General features: G+C 43.3%; 1 protein-coding gene across 2 annotated transcripts in view; it reads right to left on the bottom strand.

The window, feature by feature from the left end:
• Nucleotides 1-25,750, bottom strand: part of osbpl10a (oxysterol binding protein-like 10a) — an 85,945-nt gene that overhangs the window by 13,312 nt on the left and 46,883 nt on the right. The window contains exons 6-8 of one of the 2 annotated variants that reach the window (XM_072674239.1): nt 17,683-17,878; nt 10,375-10,505; nt 142-288 (exon numbers count right to left, since the gene is read on the bottom strand). In XM_072674239.1, the coding sequence (XP_072530340.1) occupies nt 142-288; nt 10,375-10,505; nt 17,683-17,878 (474 nt within the window). The remainder of the gene's footprint in view (nt 1-141; nt 289-10,374; nt 10,506-17,682; nt 17,879-25,750) is intronic. The other variant, XM_072674241.1, reaches the window with a different exon arrangement.

Here is a 25,750-nt window from a genome sequence, read left to right as displayed (position 1 = left end):
ACCTTATTTGAAGCTTTGAAGTAAAATTTTCTGTCGATTAAAAAAAAAAACAATTCAATGCGAAAAAATAACTTAAAACGAAAAACATTCATAAATATGATAAATAATGTCATAATATTGCATGTGTGTGAGAGTGTGTACCCGTGTGAGGTCCATGCCCAGTTTCAGTTGGGACAGCAGGTGCAGAATGACGCTCCTCTGGTCATCAAGAACCCCCAGCTCCTCCTCCACATTTTCCTCAGTATCCATCACTTCTTCACTGGGTGAGACCAGTTCTACACCTGTCTGCTACACACACACACACACACACACACACATACGCAGGACAAAAAAGATAATACATAAGTATATAACTTGTGGTTATCAGTAGTTCTGTGTTTATTAATACTGAGGATATCTATAGTGATGACTGGACTGGATGATTGGATACCACTGATGGACAGTGGCAGTATTCAGATTATGTACTATACTACTGATGTGTATGGTGAATTACAATGCTTATATACTGATTGAACTAATGTATTATATTAAATATCTACTAAAACTAATGAATAACTATGGTTATATATTGGTTATACTAATGAACATCTACAGTAAAATACGAATGTTATTAATGAATATCTATTGATGATACTAATGAATGTCTATGAATATTTATTGATAGTACTAATGATTATCTATGGTTATACACTGATTATACTAATAAACATGTTAAAAAACAGTATAAACAGTTATATATAAATATAATGAATATATATAATGGTTACGGAGTGACTATACTACTAGTCTTAAGGGGTAGCTTTAGGTCAAATACTTATTGATAGTACTAATGAATATCTATGAATATTTATTGATAGTACTAATGAATATCTATGGTTATATACTGATCATACTAATGAACATGCACAGTTATACGTATATGAATATAATGAATATATATAATGGTTATGTACTGACTATAATATTAGTTTTAAGGGGTAGCTTTAGGTCGAGGCCTCCTTCTGCCACCTAAGGAAGGTCTAAAGTCAGGCCAGCCACTGATCAAGCATAATGCACAACACCTGGGCGAAGGCCACTGCTGGATCTTCTGATTCTTTCTGAGCGTTTGTGACAGATACTCTCTCGAGTGAAGACACTCCCTCCTCTCTCCCTCCAGTAGTCTGCGTTTGTCTCTGTGTGTGTGTGTGTGTGTGTGTGTGTGTGTGTGTGTGTGGGTTCAATCCCCAATCTAAGTGAGCACCTAATTACATTAGTATATGGTAATACTGAGAAAACCCATGATCATTTTTAACACACTAAAATAAGATGGTCTGTATTGGTGACATTAGCAGGTATCTTTGTCCAGTGGTCATAATCTGTCAATCTGTAAACAAGTCATCCTCGTCACATTTCAGAAAAGCATGCAATATATACGGTTAGGTCCATAAATATTTGGACAGACACAACATTTTTCTAATTGTGGTTCAGTACATTACCACAATGGATTTTGAACAAAACAATTCAGATGCAGTTGAAGTTGATGATGAGGAACTAAAGCATTTTTGAAACACAATCCCTTCATTTCAGGGGCTCAAAAGTAATTGGACATAAATAATTGTAAATAAAATGTTCGCTTCTAATAATTGGTTGGAAACTATGGGACCAACTGCAGGACCATGTGTAGGGCCACTTATATCGCACCAACTATAGATCGTTGAGATTTGTTCTGAAGGACCAACTATAGGACCAGTGGCTGAAGGACCACTGAAGAAGACTGTACACAGGACCATCTGTAGGACCAACTATAGGATCATTCGTAGGACCAACTGCAAGACCAACTGGCTAGCTATATAACTAACAACAGTACGAACTATAGGACCAACTGCAAGACCATGTACAGGACCAACTGGATATTATATCATTGGGTCTGGTCTGATGGACCAACTATAGAACCAACTACAAGACCATCTGCAGGACCAACTATTAGGACAAACTGCAGGGCCACATACAGAACTAGCTATACATCCAGCTGCAGGACCGCCAACAGTACCAACTGTATATCATTGAGGTTTGATCTGAAAGACCAACTAAAGGACCTAAAGGAGTGGCAGTGACAAATTAAATAATTGTAAATAAAATGTTCATTTCTAATACTTGGTTGGAAACCCTTTGTTGCCAATACCTGCCTGAAGTCTTGAACTCATGAACATCCCCAGACGCTGTGTTTCCTTCTTTTTTAAGGCTCTGCCAGGCCTTTACTGCAGTGGTTTTCAGATGCTGTGTGTTTGTGGGTCTTTCTGTCTAAAGTTTAGTCTTTAACAAGTGAAATGCATGCTCAATTTGGCTAAGATCAGGTTCTGGAGATCTAAACTTCTGGGTTGCTTTGGCTTTATGTTTTTTGGGTCATTGACCATCTGTATTATGAAACGCCGAACAATCAGTTTGGCTGCATTTGGCTGGACTCCTGGAGAGCGTTGCTGGTTGGCTGTTGTGAAGGGGTTTCTCTTCACCATGGAAATTATTTTGCGATCATCCACCACTGTTGTCTACCGCGGGCGTCCAGGTCTTTTTGCATTGATGGGTTCACCAGTGTTTTCTTTCTTTTTTAGGATGTACCAAACTGTAGAGTTTGGTACTCATAATATTGTAGGAGCAGGCCCTTTATCTGCTTAATTGAGAATGACATAACGAAGGAATTGCCCACACCTGCCCATGAAATAGCCTTTGAGTGAACTGTCCAATTACTTTTGGTCCCTTTAAAAACTGAAACTGAAACTCCTAAACCCTTCATCCCATTTTAATGTTGATACTCTCAAATAAAAGCTGAAAGTCTGGCCTTTAGTGTCCAAATATATATGGACCTAACTGTATATACAATATATTAAATGCTAGTTCTGAAAGTACTCTATGTACACTGTTCAATTAAAATGTGCAGACCTGTAGAGGACGTGACTTATTTCCATCAACAGCACATGCCATCTGACCAGGAGTGCCAAGTTATGACATTGCCACACAGTGCTACAGATCTCATTACTCACCCTAACGAAGTGTGATCAGTCTAACTAATACAAACAAGGCACAGTCACTGCAGCACAGAGGCAGGACAGGGTCACTCGACTGCACAGATCAGCCCAGTGTAATTAAACACACACACACACACACACACAAGTTTTACCTCTATATATGTGAACTCTATTAGAGTAACCTGTGGGGGCAGGAGAGTGGCGTGTAGAGGTAAGTAAGTAGAAGTACAAAGAAGGTCCTAATAAAGTGGCCAGTGAGTGGAAGCACAAGGGAGGTGTTTCTAATAAAGTGGCCAATGAGTGAAAGCACAAGGGAGGTGTTTCTAATAAAGTGGCCAGTGAGTGGAACCACAAGGTAGGTGTTTCTAATAAAGTGGCCAGTGAGTGGAACCACAAGGTAGGTGTTTCTAATAAAGTGGCCAATGAGTGAAAGCACAAAGTAGGTGTTTCTAATAAAGTGGCCAGTGAGTGGAACCACAAGGTAGGTGTTTCTAATAAAGTGGCCAGTGAGTGGAAGCACAAGGAGGTAGGTGTTTCTAATAAAGTGGCCAGTGAGTGGAAGCACAAGGTAGGTGTTTCTAATAAAATGGCCAGTGGGTGGAACCACAAATTATGTGTTTCTAATAAAGTGGCCAGTGAGTGGAAGCATAAGGTAGGTGTTTCTAATAAAGTGGCCAGTGAGTGGAAGCACAAGGTAGGTGTTTCTAATAAAATGGCCAGTAGGTGGAACCACAAATTAGGTGTTTCTAATAAAGTGGACATGGAAGGGATGTACAAATGAGGTGTTTCTAATAAAGTGACCAGTGAGTGGAACCACACGGTAGGTGTTTCTAATAAAATGGCCAGTGGGTGGAAGCATAAGGTAGGCGTTTCTAATAAAGTGGCCAGTGAGTAAAATAACAAGGGAGGTGTTTCTAATAAAGTGGACATGGAAGGGATGTACAAATTAGGTGTTTCTAATAAAGTGGCCAGTGAGTGGAACCACACGGTAGGTGTTTCTAATAAAGCGGCCAGTGAGTGGAAGCAGATTTTGGGTGACCAACACAGAGAGCACATAATCAGACCATTCCATTCCAGTGCCAGTTCAACCCTGTCCTGCAATAACAAACATGTCCACCAGGTGGCACCCAAGCCACTGATATCCTGCCTGAAACAGCAACTATCTGTCCTTATTAAACAGCACAGAATCTCATCAGATCTAAATCTAATTTAGTCAAACCGCATCACAGAGCCACGTCCTCCACCTGAACTTGGGGACCGGAGGGAAAGTTCTGATCCAGGTGGAACAGAAGATATGTCTTTTTAAAAGCAACAAACCTTCCATCCTCCACGAATCCGTTTGATTCATCCAAAAATGACAATGCGCGAAACCAAAGCAGGGATCCTCTATGCCCTTTTTGGCATATTTATGTTAAATGAACTGAAGGTCCTTTGAGGGATAAGGGACAGAAGCAGACGGATCTGAGCATGACCAAAGAACCAAGCTGTGACGGCTAGACCACTGGGTCAGAACATCTCCAGAACATCAGGCAGGTCTTGTGCAGGGTTCCTGGTATGGAGTAGCTATCTCCAAGGAAGGACAACCGGTAAACTGGAGACAGGGTCATGGCTGACCATGACTGCTTGAAGCTCATGGAGGTCTCACTTCACAACTTACAGAACTTAAAGATCTGCTGGTAACGTTAGTCTTGGTGCCAGAAACCACAGGACACCTTCAGAGGTCTTGTGCAGACCATTACTGGACAGGTCAGAGCTGTTTTCCTCTGGTCAGAGCTCTTTTTACCTTCTCAGAGTAAATGGCCACCCAGCCCGACCTGCTGGAAGATTGCCCGCTGAGGTCCCCTCTACCTGCGTCAGACCAGCTGCCACCTACCAGTCTGACCATCAGGCCCCCCACCCACCACCACCCATACCAGACCAGCGGCACACCCTCCTACCACTGCTACCTGTTTAATGACCATGTTAAAACCTAAATGGACTCGTAACTATCTGCACTATTAATATCACCACTATTAACTATCTACTGTATCTGGTTTGGTCTTTTTTATCAATAATTTATAAATAGTTCTGATCAGAGGAGGATGGGTCGGGTCCCCCTTGTGAGTCTTGGTTCCTCCCAAGGTTTCTTCCTCCAGCTCTGAGGGAGGTTCTCCTTGCTACTGTCGCCAATGGCTGCTCACTGGGGGTCTTTGATCCTTCATGTCTTACGTCACTTCTGTTTTGTCTCTGTCTTTTCTTAATTACTAATTATTTAAAGCTGCTTTGTGACGACAACAGTTGTAAAAAGCTTCACAAATACATTTGACTTCACTTGTTTTGGCAGCATGAGGGGAACCTACACAATATTAATGTTTTGGCATAAGATTGGCACTAGGAAACTGGAGAGACTCACTCCAAGATTTTATAGGTCAGACCTTCTCTTCCCTTCCCTTAAACTCAACGTCCTATTGGCCCCTAACTTATTTAACCCCTTAGACAGCCTATGGTCCGCCGGTGGGCCGAAAGTGTTATTACAAACTTCTATTACCTAAGAATAGCCCCACCAGTTTGTACAGAAGTTCCTGAAATTGCTGAATAATAGGGGTGAACTTGCATATTGGGCATGTCTTTCACCCTTGTTTCACTGACCATCAGTGTTCGGTCTTTCCCCACAGGCTACCCCACTGTTACCTTCTATGGTTTGGTTGATCCTCTAGCCTTACCAGAGCCACCTGGTGGTCCACTTGACCAGTATCAACACACAAGATACCATTAATCAACTCCCTTAAAGTAATTCTGATAGAAAGACAATCTTTCATTGCCCTACTATTTACTTAGTGCTTCACTAATCCATTAACATATCAAGCATTTTTATCTATTAGTCAATAATCTAATCTAATCTTTGCTCACTGTCAAACCACCTGTCTGAATCAGTCTTATCTTAAGCCCTCGCATATGTTCCACGCCTTGGGTCTTTCAGCAATTTTTAGAAACCTTTTTCACCACAGAGTCAGACTGTCACCTGATACCAGGCCGGAATGGGATCCAATCGCAGATTTATTGGGAACAGACCGAAGTAAACAAACCAGGCGAACCAAGGCAGACAAGGGCAAATCCAAAAAAAACAAAGAACACAACGAGACGTGGCACTTCAGTCCAGGTGCGGCGTCCTAAAATACTGGAGGAATGAGAAACAGGTGTGAGCAGGTCAATACTGAGGTGACCGCAACCTCCTGTGGTGGGGAGGGGGAACACCAGGGCCATTTGTGACTGCCTCGACTGTAGCCGCCATTATTTTATTATTGTACCGGAAGCTTTTCTTGGAGTTGACCACCACCGGACCCAAAAACGACTAAGGTCATGCAGCAGTATGTATGTAGTGGTGTTAAAAAAAACCCTTTTTTATTTAAACTGAAACATTTTAATAAAAAATAATAAAAAAATAAAGATGATTAAAAAATGACGATGCTTTTTTAAGCCTCAACACCATCGGATACGTCGACTAACCACGGCAGCCTTAAATTCAATTACATTCATATAAAGACTCAACTTTGGAGTGAATGTTGGCTAAATCATCTTTTCTTCTTTCTAATATGATTTATAAATCAAGAGGAATTTACAGCATCCCTGACAAGCTTTAGGGAATTCAGACTTCTTAAATTTTACCACCTCGTTTTACTGCTCTTTTCATAAAACTGTCCTCCTGGATGCAAATCAAGGCCCTATTATCATTTTAAGGCCTCTACAGCTCCGCTCTGATGGGTCCAGACGACAGCACTCCAGCAGCTCTCTTAAGGCACTAATGACGAGTTTATGACAGATTTATGAGCTCTAATTCCATCCGGCTGTATTGAGGGAGTCAGGGGCTTCGTGCTCTAAAGCAGATATTGTTATGGAGGAAAATGCCACAGCAGAGCAGTGACTCACTCTGAGAAATGTCACACACACACACACATACACACACCAGTACAGTCACATGGGAACACCATGCATGACCCAGTAAAAACAGCTGGACACTTAGAGTGCCTGAATGAATAAAAGAAGGGAAGGCTCAAAGAACTGTATGCTAGAGGGATGTAAGTAGATGTGTGGGGGGATGGACGGATAAAGGGATAGATAGATATATGTATGATAAACAGAAGAATATTTGAGTGAAGTGGGTGAATGGAAAAACATTTGGGTGAGAAGGTGGACAGATGCATGGTTGGATGTTTGGGTGAGAAGGTGAAGAGATGCATGGTTGGATGTTTGGGTGAGAAGGTGCACAGATGCATGGTTGGATGATTGGGTGAGAAGGTGGACAGATGCATTGTTGGATGTTTGGGTGAGAAGGTGAAGAGATGCATGGTTGGATGTTTGAATGAGAAGGTGGACAGATGCATGGTTGGATGTTTGAATGAGAAGGTGGACAGATGCATGGTTGGATGTTTGGGTGAGAAGGTGAAGAGATGCATGGTTGGATGTTTGGGTGAGAAGGTGCACAGATGCATGGTTGGATGATTGGGTGAGAAGGTGGACAGATGCATGGTTGGATGTTTGGGTGAGAAGGTGGACAGATGCATGGTTGGATGATTGGGTGAGAAGGTGGACAGATGCATGGTTGGATGTTTGGGTGAGAAGGTGAAGAGATGCATGGTTGGATGTTTGGGTGAGAAGGTGCACAGATGCATGGTTGGATGATTGGGTGAGAAGGTGGACAGATGCATGGTTGGATGATTGGGTGAGAAGGTGCACAGATGCATGGTTGGATGATTGGGTGAGAAGGTGGACAGATGCATGGTTGGATGTTTGGGTGAGAAGGTGGACAGATGCATTGTTGGATGATTGGGTGAGAAGGCGGACAGATGCATGGTTGGATGTTTGGGTGAGAAGGCGGACAGATGCATGGTTGGATGTTTGGGTGAGAAGGCGGACAGATGCATGGTTGGATGTTTGGGTGAGAAGGCGGACAGATGCATGGTTGGATGATTGGGTGAGAAGGTGCACAGATGCATGGTTGGATGTTTGGGTGAGAAGGCGGACAGATGCATTGTTGGATGATTGGGTGAGAAGGCGGACAGATGCATTGTTGGATGTTTGAATGAGAAGGCGAACAGATGCATGGTTGGATGTTTGGGTGAGAAGGTGAACAGATGCATGGTTGGATGTTTGGGTGAGAAGGTGCACAGATGCATGGTTGGATGTTTGGGTGAGAAGGTGCACAGATGCATGGTTGGATGTTTGGGTGAGAAGGTGCACAGATGCATGGTTGGATGTTTGGGTGAGAAGGTGCACAGATGCATGGTTGGATGTTTGGGTGAGAAGGTGAACAGATGCATGGTTGGATGTTTGGGTGAGAAGGTGCACAGATGCATGGTTGGATGTTTGGGTGAGAAGGTGCACAGATGCATGGTTGGATGTTTGGGTGAGAAGGTGCACAGATGCATGGTTGGATGTTTGGGTGAGAAGGTGCACAGATGCATGGTTGGATGTTTGGGTGAGAAGGTGCACAGATGCATGGTTGGATGTTTGGGTGAGAAGGTGGACAGATGCATGGTTGGATGTTTGGTGAGAAGGTGGACAGATGCATGGTTGGATGTTTGAATGAGAAGGTGGACAGATGCATGGTTGGATGTTTGGGTGAGAAGGTGCACAGATGCATGGTTGGATGTTTGGGTGAGAAGGTGAAGAGATGCATGGTTGGATGTTTGGGTGAGAAGGTGCACAGATGCATGGTTGGATGTTTGGGTGAGAAGGTGCACAGATGCATGGTTGGATGTTTGGTGAGAAGGTGGACAGATGCATGGTTGGATGTTTGGGTGAGAAGGTGGACAGATGCAGGGTTGGATGTTTGGGTGAGAAGGTGGACAGATGCATGGTTGGATGTTTGAATGAGAAGGTGGACAGATGCATGGTTGGATGTTTGGGTGAGAAGGTGCACAGATGCATGGTTGGATGTTTGGGTGAGAAGGTGCACAGATGCATGGTTGGATGATTGGGTGAGAAGGTGCACAGATGCATGGTTGGATGTTTGGGTTAGAAGGTGCACAGATGCATGGTTGGATAATTGGGAGAGAAGGTGGATAGATGCATGGTTGGATGTTTGGGTGAGAAGGTGGATCGATGCATGGTTGGATGTTTGGGTTAGAAGGTGAAGAGATGCATGGTTGGATGTTTGGGTGAGAAGGTGGATAGATGCATGGTTGGATAATTGGGAGAGAAGGTGGACAGATGCATGGTTGGATGTTTGGGTGAGAAGGTGGATCGATGCATGGTTGGATGTTTGGGTTAGAAGGTGAAGAGATGCATGGTTGGATGTTTGGGTGAGAAGGTGGACAGATGCATGGTTGGATGATTGGGTGAGACGGTGCACAGATGCATGGTTGGATAATTGGGAGAGAAGGTGGATAGATGCATGGTTGGATGATTGGGTGAGAAGGTGCACAGATGCATGGTTGGATGTTTGGGTAAGAAGGTGAAGAGATGCATGGTTGGATGTTTGGGTGAGAAGGTGGACAGGTGCATGGTTGGATGTTTGGGTGAGAAGGTGGACAGATGCATGGTTGGATGTTTGGGTGAGAAGGCGGACAGATGCATGGTTGGATGTTTGGGTGAGAAGGTGGACAGATGCATGGTTGGATGTTTGGGTGAGAAGGTGCACAGATGCATGGTTGGATGTTTGAATAAGAAGGTGCACAGATGCATGGTTGGATGATTGGGTGAGAAGGTGAAGAGATGCATGGTTGGATCTTTGGATGAGAAGGTGCACAGATGCATGGTTGGATGTTTGAATGAGAAGGTGGACAGATGCATGGTTGGATATTTGGGTGAGAAGGTGCACAGATGCATGGTTGGATGTTTGAATGAGAAGGTGGACAGATGCATGGTTGGATATTTGGGTGAGAAGGTGCACAGATGCATGGTTGAATGTTTGGGTGAGAAGGTGCACAGATGCATGGTTGAATGTTTGGGTGAGAAGGTGAAGAGATGCATGGTTGAACATCTGAATGAATAGAAAATGACTGCTCAGAGCAGATCTGAGGCTGTTTGTTGGAGAGAGTGTCTGTATGAGAGTAAGAGTGTCTCACACACACTGAAAATTCCTTCCGACACATTTTACTCACAGCCCCCACACACAAACACACAAACACACACACACACACACACACACACACAATGTGCCTAGACAGTCAGTGATCTGACCCGCAGTCCTTCGGGACATCAGTAAAAGCTCTGACCTACTTACAGTGTCTCAGTAAACTGGGTCTGGGGGGTAGGTTTGTATAAAGGTTCTTTTCACTGGTCTGGTTCTGAGCCCCAGAGCTGACTGCTATTATTTTTTAAAGTTAAAAGTTTGGAATGAGAAACAGGCCATAAAGGCCAGCAGCAGTACTACAAAAAGAGCCGGCGTTACCTCAGCAATGTGGGCGGGACCTTTCTTCCTGAGTGACGGTGATGGCTCTGTTGAGAGCATTGGTGCCACACTTCCGTTCCGGACGCACTCCACCGACGGCGACTTAGGAACGGTCCACACATGAGCACCATCTACAGAGATAAGATCAGAGACCATCAGAGGAGATCAGGGAGATCTGGGGGAAACTGATCCTCAACCAGTCAGCAGCTCCTCTTCCAGAGACAGCAGTGAGGAACCATCACAGGAGGGAGCTGATCTGGAATCAGACACTCGGTCCTGACCTATCAGCTTATGATAGCTTTGAGTTAAAGCAAGAGTTTGGTGGATAATCACATTCACAGGATTTCCCTGTTACTCTAAATGTATTTGATGAGTAAAGACATGTTTGGGGTCTGAAATGCTAAGCTATGAGGCTAACATAGCTAATAATCATCATCACGCTCTCTTCTCAAACCTCTAACAGAATTGATCATGGGGTTTCTGACACTATGATTCACTGTTATTTGCAAATATGGGCCTGAATATGTTAGCATTGCTAACAACAACAGAGCCATCCATTTCAAAGCCTAATTCCCATCCATCCCGTCTATTTTTATACTCCACACACATCTCGACTGATCGACTACGTTCAGACTAAAAGGGAAAATGTGTAAATATGATTTTCACAGAGCTATTGCTTTAACCAAGCCCACAGCGGAAGCTCCTCACTGCTTATTCATACATTCCAGCAGCTGGGATAGTGCTAACGTCCTCTATAATGCATTAGCCACATTAGCACATCATAGCTGCACTGCGAGGCATCGTCCTTCTTAAACAGACAATGCTAACCAGCAGTGTTCGCTTTCAATCACTGTTAGCCATAGCGCTGCTTGGTTGAGGTGTCCCTCAAAAAAAAGCTTCTCAAGCGAGAGTGCTAACTAGCAATGTTAGCAAAATTAGCTCTGTTTAGCTAGAATGTGTCCTTAAAGAAGGCTTTCCAGAAAGAGCACAAGGGTGTGGTTGCTCCAGGCTGGTCCAGGAGAAGGTCACGGCCTGCACTGAGCTTCTAGAAGAAGGGAAAGGGAGGATTTGGGGATTTTTGAATAGGGGAAGTATTGAAAGGAAGCAGATATGGAATTCGCTAGCCATGAGGAACAGGGGATAATCATCATCAACATCATCATCATCATCATCATCATCATCTCAATCATTCAAAGGGAAACCATTGCTCCAAGCACCGATTCAGAAACAGTCACACTTGAATCATCACTGCTGGATAAACTTGGAGGTACATTCACTGAATTATCAATCTGGCCTGTTTATTAGTTCCCAGTTACCTGAGTGTCCAGTAAGTAACATCTCCTCACTGAGCAGAACCTAGTGTCTGAGTAGAATCCTTGAAGGTCATCCAGCTAGCTTGCTAACCAGTGAATCCACCCTAATAGAACACCTCCCATTACTAACTTAATTACTGGGTTTGCTAGCGGGAAGCATCACGTACATACACTAACCGACCTTCTTATCAGCTCCACTGACCATATTGAAGCACTTTGCAGTTCTCTGCATACTTTATTGACCTCCTTCCAGCCTATTCTTCAGTGGTCAGGACCTCACAAGACCACCACAGAGCAGCTATTACTGGGGTGGTGGGTCATTCTCAGCACTGCAGTGAAACTGACTGACCTGGTGGTGGCGAGTGTGTTAGTAGTGTGTGTTGCGCTGCTGGTACGAGTGAATCAGATACAGCAGTGCTGCTGGAGTGTTTAAACACTGTGTCTGTCCACTCACTGTGCACTCTCTATTATTAGACACTCCTACCTAGTTGGTCCAGCTTGTAGAGACAGAAGCTATGCATCTGTTACTGCACAGTTTGCTGGTCATCCTCTAGTCCTTCATCAGTGGTCACAGGCCGCTGCTGCCCAAAGCAGCACTGCTGTATCTGATCCACTCGTACCGGCAGAGCAACACACACTACTAACACGCCACCACCATGTCAGCCAGTGCCACTGCAGTGCTGAGAACTGGTCTGTGGTGGTCAGTCCTGTGGGGTCCTGAGCATTGAATAACAGGGTGAAAGGAGGCTGATAGCAGAGTCTGCAGAGAAACAGATGGATACAGTCTGGAGTTGTAGAAGTACACAGTGCTCCTATATGGGGAGTGGAGCTGATATAATGGACTGTGAGTGGAGTGGCTGGTCGGTGGATATGACAAGTGCTGTGATGTAACATCACTGTTACAAAACTGTTAGACTGCGACTGGTTTGCTGCTGCTTGGAAAACCTAGATGTCTGTGTCTTACACATTTCCTAGAAATCAGCTCAGAATTCTCTAAATTCCTTGAGGAAAAGGTGGGCACAATATTACACATTGACGCTATCCCTGTGCATTTAGCAACTAGCTTGGAAAATAGACTGAAGCCTCTTGAGATTTAGGACACTTCTAATGCTAAGAAGTGAAGAAGTTAAAAGTAGCTGCAAAACTAGGGTGCTTGCTAGCTAGGGTTTGCTACACCATATGTCCAAAAGTTTGACACCTGGCCTTCCAAAGGTTCTCCTGAAATCCAAGATATGCATGGGGAGTTTTACCCTTTAGACAGCCTCTATTCTTCTAGCAAGAATTTACACTAGATGTTGGAACAATTGCTGTGTGGAGGATCTGGTTGCATTCAGCCCCATAAGAGCATCAGTGAGTTCTGATGTTGGATGATTAGTCCTGCCATTCCAACTCACCCCAAAGGTATTGGATGGCGCTATATCACTCCAAAGCTCTGCTGCTGATGGGGAGCTTTATTCACCCTCTAAGCCCACGCTCAGCATTGGGAACTGTTGACCTTAGGGTCACGTGTGGCTTCTCCAGAGTACCCCATTATATCAGCAATGCTTATCAATTGAGATTTTACACATATGTACTAAAAACAATCATGTCAGCAATATGTGTCTGAATATTTTTGGACATTCAGTGTAGATCTGGCAATGAAACCAATGGATCTTAACCTTGCATATGATCTCCGATTGTTCTGGAAAACCGTGGACATGGCATGACTTCTCCACAGACATACCCATTCCAAACGATCTGCACATTTGACACATTTGCCTTCAGTTATGAGCGGTTCAGTACAAACCAAGATGTCAGAATCAAGGCAAATATACACATCCATCTGGTCATGCAGAGGAAACATGCACAAGACACACTGGTGCAATTTTGTGGTGAGGTGAGGATCCACAAATCCACAAATTCCATGAAACATGCAGAGAAGAAATGCTGCCATTACCTGGTTAAGTTTCCCCCTTTGCTTAATGCCTTGGTGGTAACCCCTGCCCTCACCCCCTACAAGCTCAATCCACAACTACCTTTGTTATTTCCCAGAGTGCTCAAAGCTCATAAGTGATATTGATAGATTCTATTGCTTGTTTCAGGTATTATTTCTTTATTATTGTCTGTCAGAATGAGCGTGTGGATCATATGAACATTATAGAGCACCCCCTACACTTCCTGTAGTGTATTACAGTCTGTCAGAGTGAGAGTGTGGATCATATGAACATTATAGAGCATTATAGAGCACCCCCTACACGTCCTATAGTGTATTACAGTCTGTCAGAGTGAGAGTGTGGATCATATAAACATTATAGAGTGTTATAGAGCGCCCCCTACACTTCCTGTAGTGTATTACAGTCTGTCAGAATAAGTGTGTGGATCATATAAACATTATAGAGCATTATAGAGAGCCCCCTACACTTCCTGTAGTGTATTACAGTCTGTCAGAATTAGAGTGTGGATCATATGAACATTATAGAGCGCCCCTTACTCTTCCTGTAGTGTATTACAGTCTGTCAGAATGAGCGTGTGGAACATTAAGAGCATTTTAGAGCATTATAGAGAGCCCCCTACACTTCCAGTAGTGTATTACAGTCTGTCAGAATGAGCGTGTGGATCATATGAACATTATAGAGCATTATAGAGCGCCCCTTACTCTTCCTGTAGTGTATTACAGTCTGTCAGAATGTGAGTGTGGATCATATGAACATTATAGAGCATTATAGAGAGCCCCCTACACTTCCAGTAGTGTATTACAGTCTGTCAGAATGAGCGTGTGGAACATTAAGAGCATTTTAGAGCATTATAGAGTGAGGTTAAATATTTGAACAACAAATTTGGAACCTTTTAGACATATTTAATAAGTTTAAATGTACAATTTTAATCAGTTTCTAGAATTTAATCTGATATTTTAAGATTTATAAGCAACCAATAACAGCAGACAAAACGTAAAGCACCAAATGAAGTTTTGCAAAACCTAAATTCACATCTTATCTGAATTGTGACTGATAACCAATAGAACAATTTTATCATATTTATAATATAAATAATAAGCTTTATAATGAGTGCTTTTATACACAGTTTAGCATTATATACTACTATTATGTATTACTACACTGTTAAAAAGTGTACCACACTACTAAAATTTAATAACCAGTAAAACCAAACAATGTTTATGTTTGTTAAAGACAATAACCTGTGATTACTGGTTTGAGCTACTTGATTGAGCTATTACCTGCAAATGTGCCATTTTACATCCTTTACCTTCATGCTGAATGAAATGTACACTTAATTTAGCGGTAATGCAGTGTTGATGGGTAGTTACTTTACCTTTCGAGTTTTCTGTATATTTAGGTTTGTAGATATGAGCCACACTTCAATTAACTTTCATAACTCCTGCATGAATATGCAATGAACAGTTATTAATGTGTTATACAGTCCATTTGCAGATATCCTTCAAATAAAGTGTGAAGCTTTCTGTTTAGTTTCCTCTTATAATAAATCCAGCACTGAGTGATTAATAACTCCTCTGAGAATGCTTTGGTGATTTAGTGGGACTAGTGGGCTTGTCCATAGAGAAGCAGCTAAAGCAACGTCAGGTTTAACTTTGAGATGTTTTATTGGATCCATTTTTCTGTGTTAATGACAGGAATGAGCAGGCACCACTGTGTGTTCTTTGGCATGTGGTAACTCCAGCATAGGAAACGAAGTGCAGTAGATTAATGTACTTTCACATACACACACACACACACACTCCGCTCACATGCACTGACAGGCTGTGAGATATCTAGCCCTTTCTTTCACACAGCACATCGGGTGTTGAGTAGAAATAGTACATTATGGAAGACAAAACAAACAACAACAACAAAACAATACAAAAGACTGAAAACACTCACAAATGAGAAAATTACAACAACAACAAATACCACAGTAAGTACCCAACCAAAAAAACAACATGTAGAGGGGTGTGAAGATGCATCGATTCACTGTGATGCATCGGTCTGAGGGTGGAAATTCAACTGCATTGGTTTCAGAAGGCCAATCAGTCAGCTGCAGTTAAGTCCATTTAGCTCTTTATATGCACCCAAAAACACTGTGCAGCCATTTCCAATGTGAAAAAGCCCAGTGTATTGTTTTTATTTGACACATTTCTCAATAAAAACAATACTTACACTTGCAGTATTTCAGTCATGCTGGAGTGTTCTGTGTATTATTAAAAATAATCCTGATTCGTATGAAAATAATTAAGTTAAACTGAAAGCATGAACTTTCGTGTTGCACTGAATCATTCCCTAAATAACCAACCTCCTGTAAAGCCCTTATTAAGCCTTATTAAGCCAGTAGTTTGTAACTCCTGCCTGCTCATGACTACGTTATCCTTTATCAGCAGTAAATAGAGGGGATAAGTGGGCACAAACTGTGCTGCTGACCCAAAAGGAGACAAAAACCCTAATAACATCTACATGACCCCTCCCCCTTGAGTCCAATTACACAAGCAACTGTCCAGTGCTACTTCGCTTCTGCAGGACCTGGACGACTTCTCATAATTGATGGTACCATGAATTTTGCTCTCTATCGGAAAATCCTGAAGGAGAATGTTTGCCTATCAGTTCCTCACCAAAAGCTCAAGTGCAGTTGGGCTATGCAGCAGGACAATGATACGAAGCACACAAGCAAGTCCAGCTCTGAATGGCTCCTTAATTAGAAACAAAATTAAGGTTGTGTAGACACCTTGTTAATGCGTGAGCTCCTCCAAAAAGCAATTAATTTGAGGGATTCCCTGTCGCATAGGGAGGGTACATCGTTTGTACACTACTTATTTTGGTGCATTGTGGGACTTTTATAATGCACTGAAATTTCTGCACTATAATTTTGGACACCACTCCAAAGTAGTGAACTATATAGTGAATAGGGCACAGTTTTGTACACAGCTACTGTGACGATATGAATGTCTTCTACACTAACACCCCCCCACCCACTAAACATATTAAACCAGAACCACTTTTGATTCCATGAAGATTCATGTCTGTAAAAGTCCAGTGGGACTTTCCATCAAGTAATGCTTCCTTAGACCTTTAAAAAGATCACACGTACCCATTTATTTCAAACATGGTTCTTTATGGACCCTTAAGTGGTTCTCCTATGGTATTACAAGAACCATATGTACCATATGTATCATATGTACCACTATGAGAATGTACGCAGCAAGGTCATTAGTAGTAACCGGCCTGATATAGATTAATGAGTACTATACAATAATCAGCCATAACATTAGCACCGCTGACAGGTGATGTGAAAAACACTGATTATCTTCATCTACCGTGGCCCCTGTCAAAAGGGTGGACATATCAGGCAGCTAGTGAACAGTTTAACAGCAAGTATCCTTTAACAAGAACCAAACTGTGACAGCTAGACGACTGGGTCACAGCATGTCCAAAACATCAGGCAGGTCTTGTGGGGTCTTCCTGGTATGCAGTGGTCAGTACCTACCAAATGTGCTCAAAGAAAAGACAACCGGTGATCCATAGAGGCCCCAATTGCCTCCAAGCGTAGTATTACGTAGCTAGTTCATTATCAACTACAGGCTTGTTAAGGCTTAAACAGGGCATCGCAATTACAGTGTCCCTCTATACTGAAGTATTACCACTCAACAATACAAATCCCTTACAGAGAGTATTTAATGGATATATTTAAATAACTCTGAATTGTATCAAAATAAACAATTCGAACTGTAACGGATTTGAAAATATCATCGAGTCGTTTCCTAAAGAATTGGAAGATCAGATCATTGTGGAGATTTACACCCTTATAAACATGCAACAATCATCAAAAAACAAACAAACAAACAAACAACCCCTTCAGCAACACTTGTTGCACATGTTGAGTTGCACGGGGCCAGTGATGTATGGGCAAGGGCCACAGTCTACCTCACCCAGGCCTTTCTCAGCCTCGCATTCGGGGCTGACCGGGGTCCTCTGGAGGCCCGGAGTCTTTAGGGCGTCCGTGTTGGACTCACCAGAGGTTGGGGCTTGACTGTGGGCGTGGCTGTGCTGCAGAATGCTCAGACACTCTCCCAGACAGCTGAGGGTGGCAGCTGAAGTGGCTTTGAGCAGCAGAAGGTCCTGATCCAGACACGACACTGAACCTCTGCGGGGCAAACCATCTATGGATTGGACCAGGGTCTTCTGCCTGGCCTCGGCCTGGGACATCACCTGCAGGTAAAAAGACGATACAAAGAAGTTGAAAGGGAGGGAACACCGTGTCCAACAAAGTGCTAAGACATGTCTGGAGTCTGAAGTTGGCTTCTTCTGAGGTAGTGATGGAAAAATAGGCAAGTGTAAGAATCTGAGGCATATTTGACTGGGGTGTTCCCAGTATACAGCAGTCAGTACCTACCAAACGTGGTCTAAGCACAATCAGTGAACCGGCGGGTCATGGGCACCTAATGCTCATTGATGCAAACCCTGGAGGTCCGTCCCTAAAGCGTACAGAAACTGCTCTGCTCAAAGCCCAGAACGGACCAGCCCCTCTGTACTTGATGGCAATGGTCAAAAGCTGATCTGCACCAAGAGCCCTTCCAGCTTCAAGTACGGCTCGGCTCGACCTGCCTTCCCTCAAAATCCACAGAAGACAAGCGTCCAGACTTTTTTCTGTCCTGCACCGAAGTGGTGGAACTAACTTCCCCTGGGTGTCCGAACAGTAGAGTCTCTCTCTGTCTTCAGACTGAAGACCCACCTCTTCTGAGAGTACTTGGGCTAATAGCAGAGTGGTCTCCTTACTGACTTGTGTTTAGTAGAGTCTAAACTTAGAGGATCTTTAGATTATTAGTCTATTTAAACTAGCTGAGGTTTTTCTTGGGTAAATAGTGAAGCACTTTTGTAAGTCACTCTGGAGAAGAGCGTCTGCTAAATGCCTTAAATGTAAATGTAAATGTACATAACTCCAGTACTTGTTAGCAACTCACACTTTTTCCAGTCCGGACTGAATTCAGTTCAGTTCTATTTAAAGGGCTTCCTACAGAAGACAGCTAAGGAAAGCCAGCTCACACAGGAGCTCACACAGAATCCATTCATACTTCTACTCCACAGCAGATATCAGCACACACATCTCTCCTCAAGTACATAAAAAGCTAAATTAATCTGAGCACTACAGTCTGCTCTAAAAACACACACACACACATACACACACACACACACACACACACATACACACACACATACACACACCATCTGCTGTCTGAATGCAGATTTAGTCGTGACTAAAGAAAGCTTGAACTTAACATTTAATTGGCTCTGAAACTTCATCAGAACATTCAGATCCTCTACCGTCCTTACACACACACACACACACACACTCACACACACTCACACACACTCACACACACTCACACACACTCACACACACACATACAGGTCTTTCATCTGTGAGAGTGCTTCTGTGTCCCCACAGATACACACTGATGCATGAGTCACCGGGGTAAAGGTAGAGACTGTGGTGACAGTGGTGAGTGTGAGCAAGTGTGTGTGCTGGAAATCACTGTGGGGGGGTGGGGAGGGGGGTTATGCTGTGTTTTTCTGAAAGGCTGAAAAACTGAACTTCATTATTTAGGGCTTGTTTTAGCTGATAAGTAACAGCAGTATCAATCAGCCGCGCTTCCCAACATCAAATGCAATCTTAGGAAGATCGCTGAACTTTTCTTTTAGGTTAAGATTAACTGACTAGATTATATCTGTCTGTAGCAGATGAATCAGTAGTACCCTCTCTAAATACTACACAGGCAGCCTAACCTTGTTAATTAATCAGCCTAATATCTTTATCTCCAGATGTTGAGTATCTCCATCTCCAGACACTAAGTACCTGAGTACCAAACCCTGGGTATCTCCATCAACTGACACTGCGTATCTCCATCTCCAGATGGTGAGTATAGTCATCTACAGATGCTGAGTATAGTCATCTACAGATGCTGAGTATCTTCATCACCCAGCATCTCCAGATGTTGGGTATTTTCATCTCCAGAACACTGGTTATCATCATCTCCAGACACTGAGTACTCTTACTATTCGACCCTGGGTATCTCCATCAACTGACACTGCATATCTCCATCTCTAGATGCTGAGTATAGTCATCTACAGATGTTGAGTACCTTCATTACCCAGCATCTTCAGACATTGTGTATTTTCATCTCCAGATGCTGGGTATTGTCATCTCCAGGCATAGGTATCTTCATGTCCAGACACTAAATACCTTTCCTACCAACCCTGGATATCTTCATCACATGATGCTACATATCTCCATCACCAGATTCTGAGTATAGTCATCTCCAGATGTTGAGCACCTTCATTACCCAGCATCTTCAGACATTGTGTATTTTCATCTCCAGATGCTGGGTATTGTCAACTCCAGGCATAGGTATCTTCATGTCCAGACACTAAATACCTTTCCTACCAACCCTGGATATCTTCATCACATGATGCTACATATCTCCATCGCCAGATTCTGAGTATAGTCATCTCCAGATGTTGAGTACCTTCATTACCCACCATCTTCAGACATTGCATATCTCCATCTCCAGATGCTGAGTATAGTCATCTCCAGATGTTGAGTATCTTCATCACCCAGCATCTCCAGATGTTGGGTATTTTCATCACTAGAACACTGGTTATCATCGTATCCAGACACTGAGTACTTTTATTACTCAACCCTGGACATCTTAATCAACTGACACTGCATATCTCCATCTCCAGATGCTAAGTATAGTCATCTCCAGATGTTGAGTACCTTCATTACCCAGCATCTCAAGACACTGCATATTTTCATCTCCAGATGTTGGGTATTGTCATCTCCAGGCATAGGTATCTTCATCTCCAGACACTAAATATATTTACTATTCACGCCTGGATATCTTCATCACCTGACACTGCGTCTCTCCATCACCGGATTCAGGGTATAGTCATCTCCAGATGTTGAGTATCTCCATCTTCAAATGCTGGGTGTCTTCATCCCTAGACGCTGGGTATCTCCATGAGGAGACAATGAGTATCTTCATCACCCAGCATCTCCAGACATTGGGTATTTTCGTTTCCAGATGCTAGGTATCGTCATCTCTAGGATCTGGGTATCTTTACTACCTAACCCTTGGTATCTTCATCACCGGGCACTGCATATTTCCATCTGAAGATGCTTAGCATAGTCAACTCCAGATGTTGTGAATCTTTATCTCCAGATGTTGAGTATTTTCATCTCTAGACACTGGGTATCTTCATCTGGAGACATTGAGTACTTTTACTACCCAACCCTGGATATTCATCAACTGACACTGCATATCTCCATCTCCAGATGCTGAGTATGATCATCTCCAGATGCTGAGTATTTTAATCACCCAGCGTCTCCAGGCATTGGATATTTTCATCTCTAGACACTAAATATCTGGATATCTTCATCACCTGACACTGCATATTTTAATCTTCAGATGTTGTATATCTTTATTTCCAGATGTTGCAGTATCTCCATTTTCAAATGCTGGGTATCTTCATAAGGAGACATTGAGCATTTTTGCTACCCAACCCTGGGTATCTTCATCACCGGACAATGCATATCTTTATCTCCAGATGCTGAGTGTCTTTATCACCCAGCATCTCCAGAGATTGGGTATTTTCATCTCTAAAACACTGAATACTCTTGCTTCCCAACCCTGGGTTTCTTCATCACCGGACACTGCATATTTTTATCTCCAGATGTTGAGTATAGTCATATCCATATGCTGAGCATCTTCATCAACAAGCATCTCCAGATAGTGGGTATTTTCATCTCCAGACGCTGAGTATGGTCATCTCCAAATGCTGGGTGTCTTCATCCCTAGACACATCTCAATCAGGAGACACTGGGTATCTCCATCAGGAGACACTGGGTATCTCCATCAGGAGACACTGAGTATCTCCATCAGGAGACACTGAGTATCTCCATCACCCAACATCTCCAGACACTGCGTATTTTCATCTCCTGACGCTGGGAGTAGTCATCCATACGTTTGGTTATTTCAATCTCCAGACACTGTGTATCTTTGCAATATGACCGTGGGTATCTTCACAACCCGATGCTGCATATCTCCATCTCCAGATGCTGAGTATTATCACCTCCAGATGTTGGGTATCTTCATTTCCAAATGCTGGATATCCTCACCAGCAAATGGTGGTTATACCCACCTCCAGACACCGCATATCTTTATTGGCTTAGGTGGTCAGATGATGGTTATCTTTATCTTCAGATCTTCATCTTTTTGTGCAGGTAATATTTATCTTTTAATAAAGACGTTGTCTCTGAACTGTACAGAAAATGTATGCAGCTTGAGGCTAAGCAGTGTATTAAGTTTGCTAGATCTCACACTTGAACCAACGATGAATTAACAACAGACTGCTGGCCAAGAAACAAGTGAGCATTTTTTTTTTCAAAGTGGATGAACTATAATGATCAGCCACAACATTAGTACCACCAGCTTTGTGAGTAGGCCCCCCTTGTCCCGCCACAACAGATCTAAACATTCGAGGCATGGACTCCACAAGACCTCTGAAGGTGTCCTGTGGTATCCAGGACCAAGACACTAGCAGCAGATCCTTTATGTCCTGCAAGTAGGGAGGTGGGGCCTCAATGGATCTCATCAATGAGCCTTGGGCACCTATGGCCATGTCACCAGTTCACCAGTTGTCCTTTCCTGACATACCACAAGACCTTCCACAAGACCTTCCCAGTGTTTTGGAGATGTTCTGGCCTAGTTGTCTAGCTATCACAGTCCTGCTTTTAACTTCACCTGTCAGTGGTGCTAATGTTACGGCTGATGAGTGTATGTACAAAGAGGGCCCCAATTTCTACATGGGGTTCAGAGCCTACTAAAAGATTCTCTGGTTTGAGAGTCCATGGTTATGTAGGCTTTGCTGAACTGGAGACACAATATATTGTTATGTGACCCACTGAGCAGAAAGTAGGTGAAACGTAACTGATCTGATATCCCACACTTGCTCTGGGCACTGAAATAAAACAGGCCAGGTAATCTGGCATGACACTCAAAGCAGTGAGGTGATGTCCCTCCAGAGTTTTTTGTTTTTCAATGAATCTTCGGTATCTTCGGTTGAAAGTCACAGGTATAACAGAACTGCAAAACCAAAGGCTACACCAGATGCTACACATGCCTGCCATTAAGTTTAGTGTCATTATGCTGATGTGTTCATTCTAAGATACAAAAACCAAGCACCTTTGGGCTTACAAAGACTAACGTGATGATTTTATATAATTGTCAGCCGAAAGCTCCCAACTATAATGTCTAGTACCTTATGGTACTATACAGTGCCTTAGAATACTGCATTGTACTCAATACAATAATGCTGTCCTGTAGTACCATTAAGCACGCCCTACAGTACCTTAAGGTAACCTTCAGTACTTAGTGGTACCCGACGGTCGTCCCTGGCACCCCATCTAGAAGTAGAGACGACTCTGTGGTACCCTATGCAGTACAGTACAGTACAATACAGAAATTTGCAGTACCCTACGGTACTCTACCCTATTTTATTCTACAGTACCCTACAGTATTCTGTGGTAATCTAGGGTAGGGTAAGGTAGAAATCTGCAGGACCCTATAGTAAATTGTATTACCCTACAGTACACAATGGTACCCCAGCTATTCTACAGAATCAGAGAGGACTCTGGGGTACTCTATACTGTACAGTACCCAACTATAATGTCTAGTACCTTATGGTACTATACAGTGCCTTAGAATACTGCATTGTACTCAATACAATAATGCTGTCCTGTAGTAGCGTTAAGCACGCCTTACAGTACCTTAAGGTAACCTTCAGTACTTAGTGGTACCCGACGGTCGTCCCTGGCACCCCATCTAGAAGTAGAGACGACTCTGTGGTACCCTATGCTGTACAGTACAATACAATACAGAAATTTGCAGTACCCTACGGTACTCTACCCTATTTTATTCTACAGTACCCTACAGTATTCTGTGGTAATCTAAGGTACCACATAGCACGCCACAGTGCTATAACACTCAGCTCTATAATATACAGTGGCCTTAGTGTCACACTTTCTTACTGCAGCACCCCAAATATGGGAATTTTCAGTATTTAGTACCCCATGGTACTCTATAGTAACTTAGGGAATGCTACAGGGTAGAGCTTTGTAATTCCACGATGCTGCAGTAACCCTACAATTCTATAATACAGCACAATACTCTAGAGTACTCCACAGTTCCCTCAGAAAACTGAGTACTGAGTTCCCTGCCTGCTGCCTCCTAATCCACAACAGGTTTATTGTAGAAATAAGGGTTTGCATTCTGGAAGGCTGACAGAACTGGTGCAGCTGAGCTCCACAACAAAGTCTGCCCTGAAAACCTCTTCCTCCCTCCCAGCAGCGCCATAAAAAGACAGAGCTGCAGAGCCCACTCAAGCTCGACTGGCACACTGAGCGCATCCATATGGACTGGGATGAGCTGCTTAAGGTGCCGGCGCTTAAGGTGTCAGGCTCATCAAAACACAGCTGAGCACAGTTTACGTAACGTCAACAGAGACCTGGTAAGCCTACGTTTCATTCCACACTCATGAGAGCAGAGAGCTTTGTGAGTATTTGTGAGTATTATGAGCAAAGGTTCATGGTAAACCTTTCTGGTCTGATCCGATAACATCCAATCAAAATGTTAGCGATGCCAATACATTATATTGTAGGACATAACATGTAGGACAGTATGGACAGTGCAACCACAGGTCTAGCGCCTCTGCTGGCTGGTTGCAGTTTGACGTGTAGCTCCGCCCTTCCCCATATGTTTCAATGACAAGACAGCCCCGCCCATTTTCCATCTCATCTTCCTCCTCTAAACTGTCTTTCCCTCCCCAGTGTCTAATTCCAGCAGTTCTCCCTGTGCTAATACTGGCCCATATCAGGCCCATATACCTGTATCCTGTGAAATTGTAAGAAGGCTGGGTTACACTTGAAGTGATGACACAATGAAGTGATTGACAGTCTTGGTTGGGTAGAGACCATCTGCAGGACATTTCTGTGGCCCGTCAGGCAACTAGCTAGTTAATCATACTATCGTTGGTCATGTGGTGTTGTGCTGTTGGGACACTCTGTGCAGAGTTCTGGTAAATCTGATGTTAGCACAAACTGGCCAATGTGATCTAACGGGTTGCTGGACTCAATTATCATACTGGAATACCATAAAAGCGCAGCAACCACTTAGCAACCCCACAGCAACCCCCTGGTATACCTAAGCAACTGATTAGTAACAGCATGGCATACAACTCTGAACAGCATAGCGACCACTTAGCAACCCCACAGCAACCCCCTGGTATACCTAAGCAACTGAGTAGTAACAGCATGGCATACAACTCTGAACAGCATAGCAACCACTTAGCAACCCCACAGTAACCCCCTGGTATACCTAAGCAACTGAGTAGTAACAGCATGGCATACAACTCTGAACAGCATAGCGACCACTTAGCAACCCCACAGTAACCCCCTGGTATACCTAAGCAACTGAGTAGTAACAGCATGGCATACAACTCTGAACAGCATAGCAACCACTTAGCAACCCCACAGCAACCCCCTGGTATACCTTAGCAACTGATTAGTAACAGCATGGCATGCAACTCTGAACAGGATAGCGACCACTTAGCAACCCCACAGTAACCCCCTGGTATATCTTAGCAACTGATTAGTAATAGCATGGCACACAACTCTGAACAGCATAGCAACCACTTAAGATAAGATAATCCTTTATTAGTCCCACAGTGGGGAAATTCAGTTCTCAACCCCACAGCAACCCCCTGGTATACCTTAGCAACTGATGAGTAACAGCATGGCACACAACCTGGAACAGTATGGCACACAACTTAGAACATCATAGCAACCACTTAGCAACCCCACAGCAACCCCCTGGTATACCATAGCAACTGATTAGTAACAGTATGGCACACAACCTGGAACAGCATGGCACACAACTTGGAACATCATAGCAACCACTTAGCAACCCCACAGTACCCCCTGGTATACCATAGCAACTGATTAGAAACAGCATGGCACACAACTTG

Source organism: Salminus brasiliensis, chromosome 2 (genome assembly GCF_030463535.1).
Source record: "Salminus brasiliensis chromosome 2, fSalBra1.hap2, whole genome shotgun sequence".
NCBI classification, from domain to species: domain Eukaryota; kingdom Metazoa; phylum Chordata; class Actinopteri; order Characiformes; family Bryconidae; genus Salminus; species Salminus brasiliensis.
This window is presented reverse-complemented; position numbering and strand designations above follow the sequence as displayed.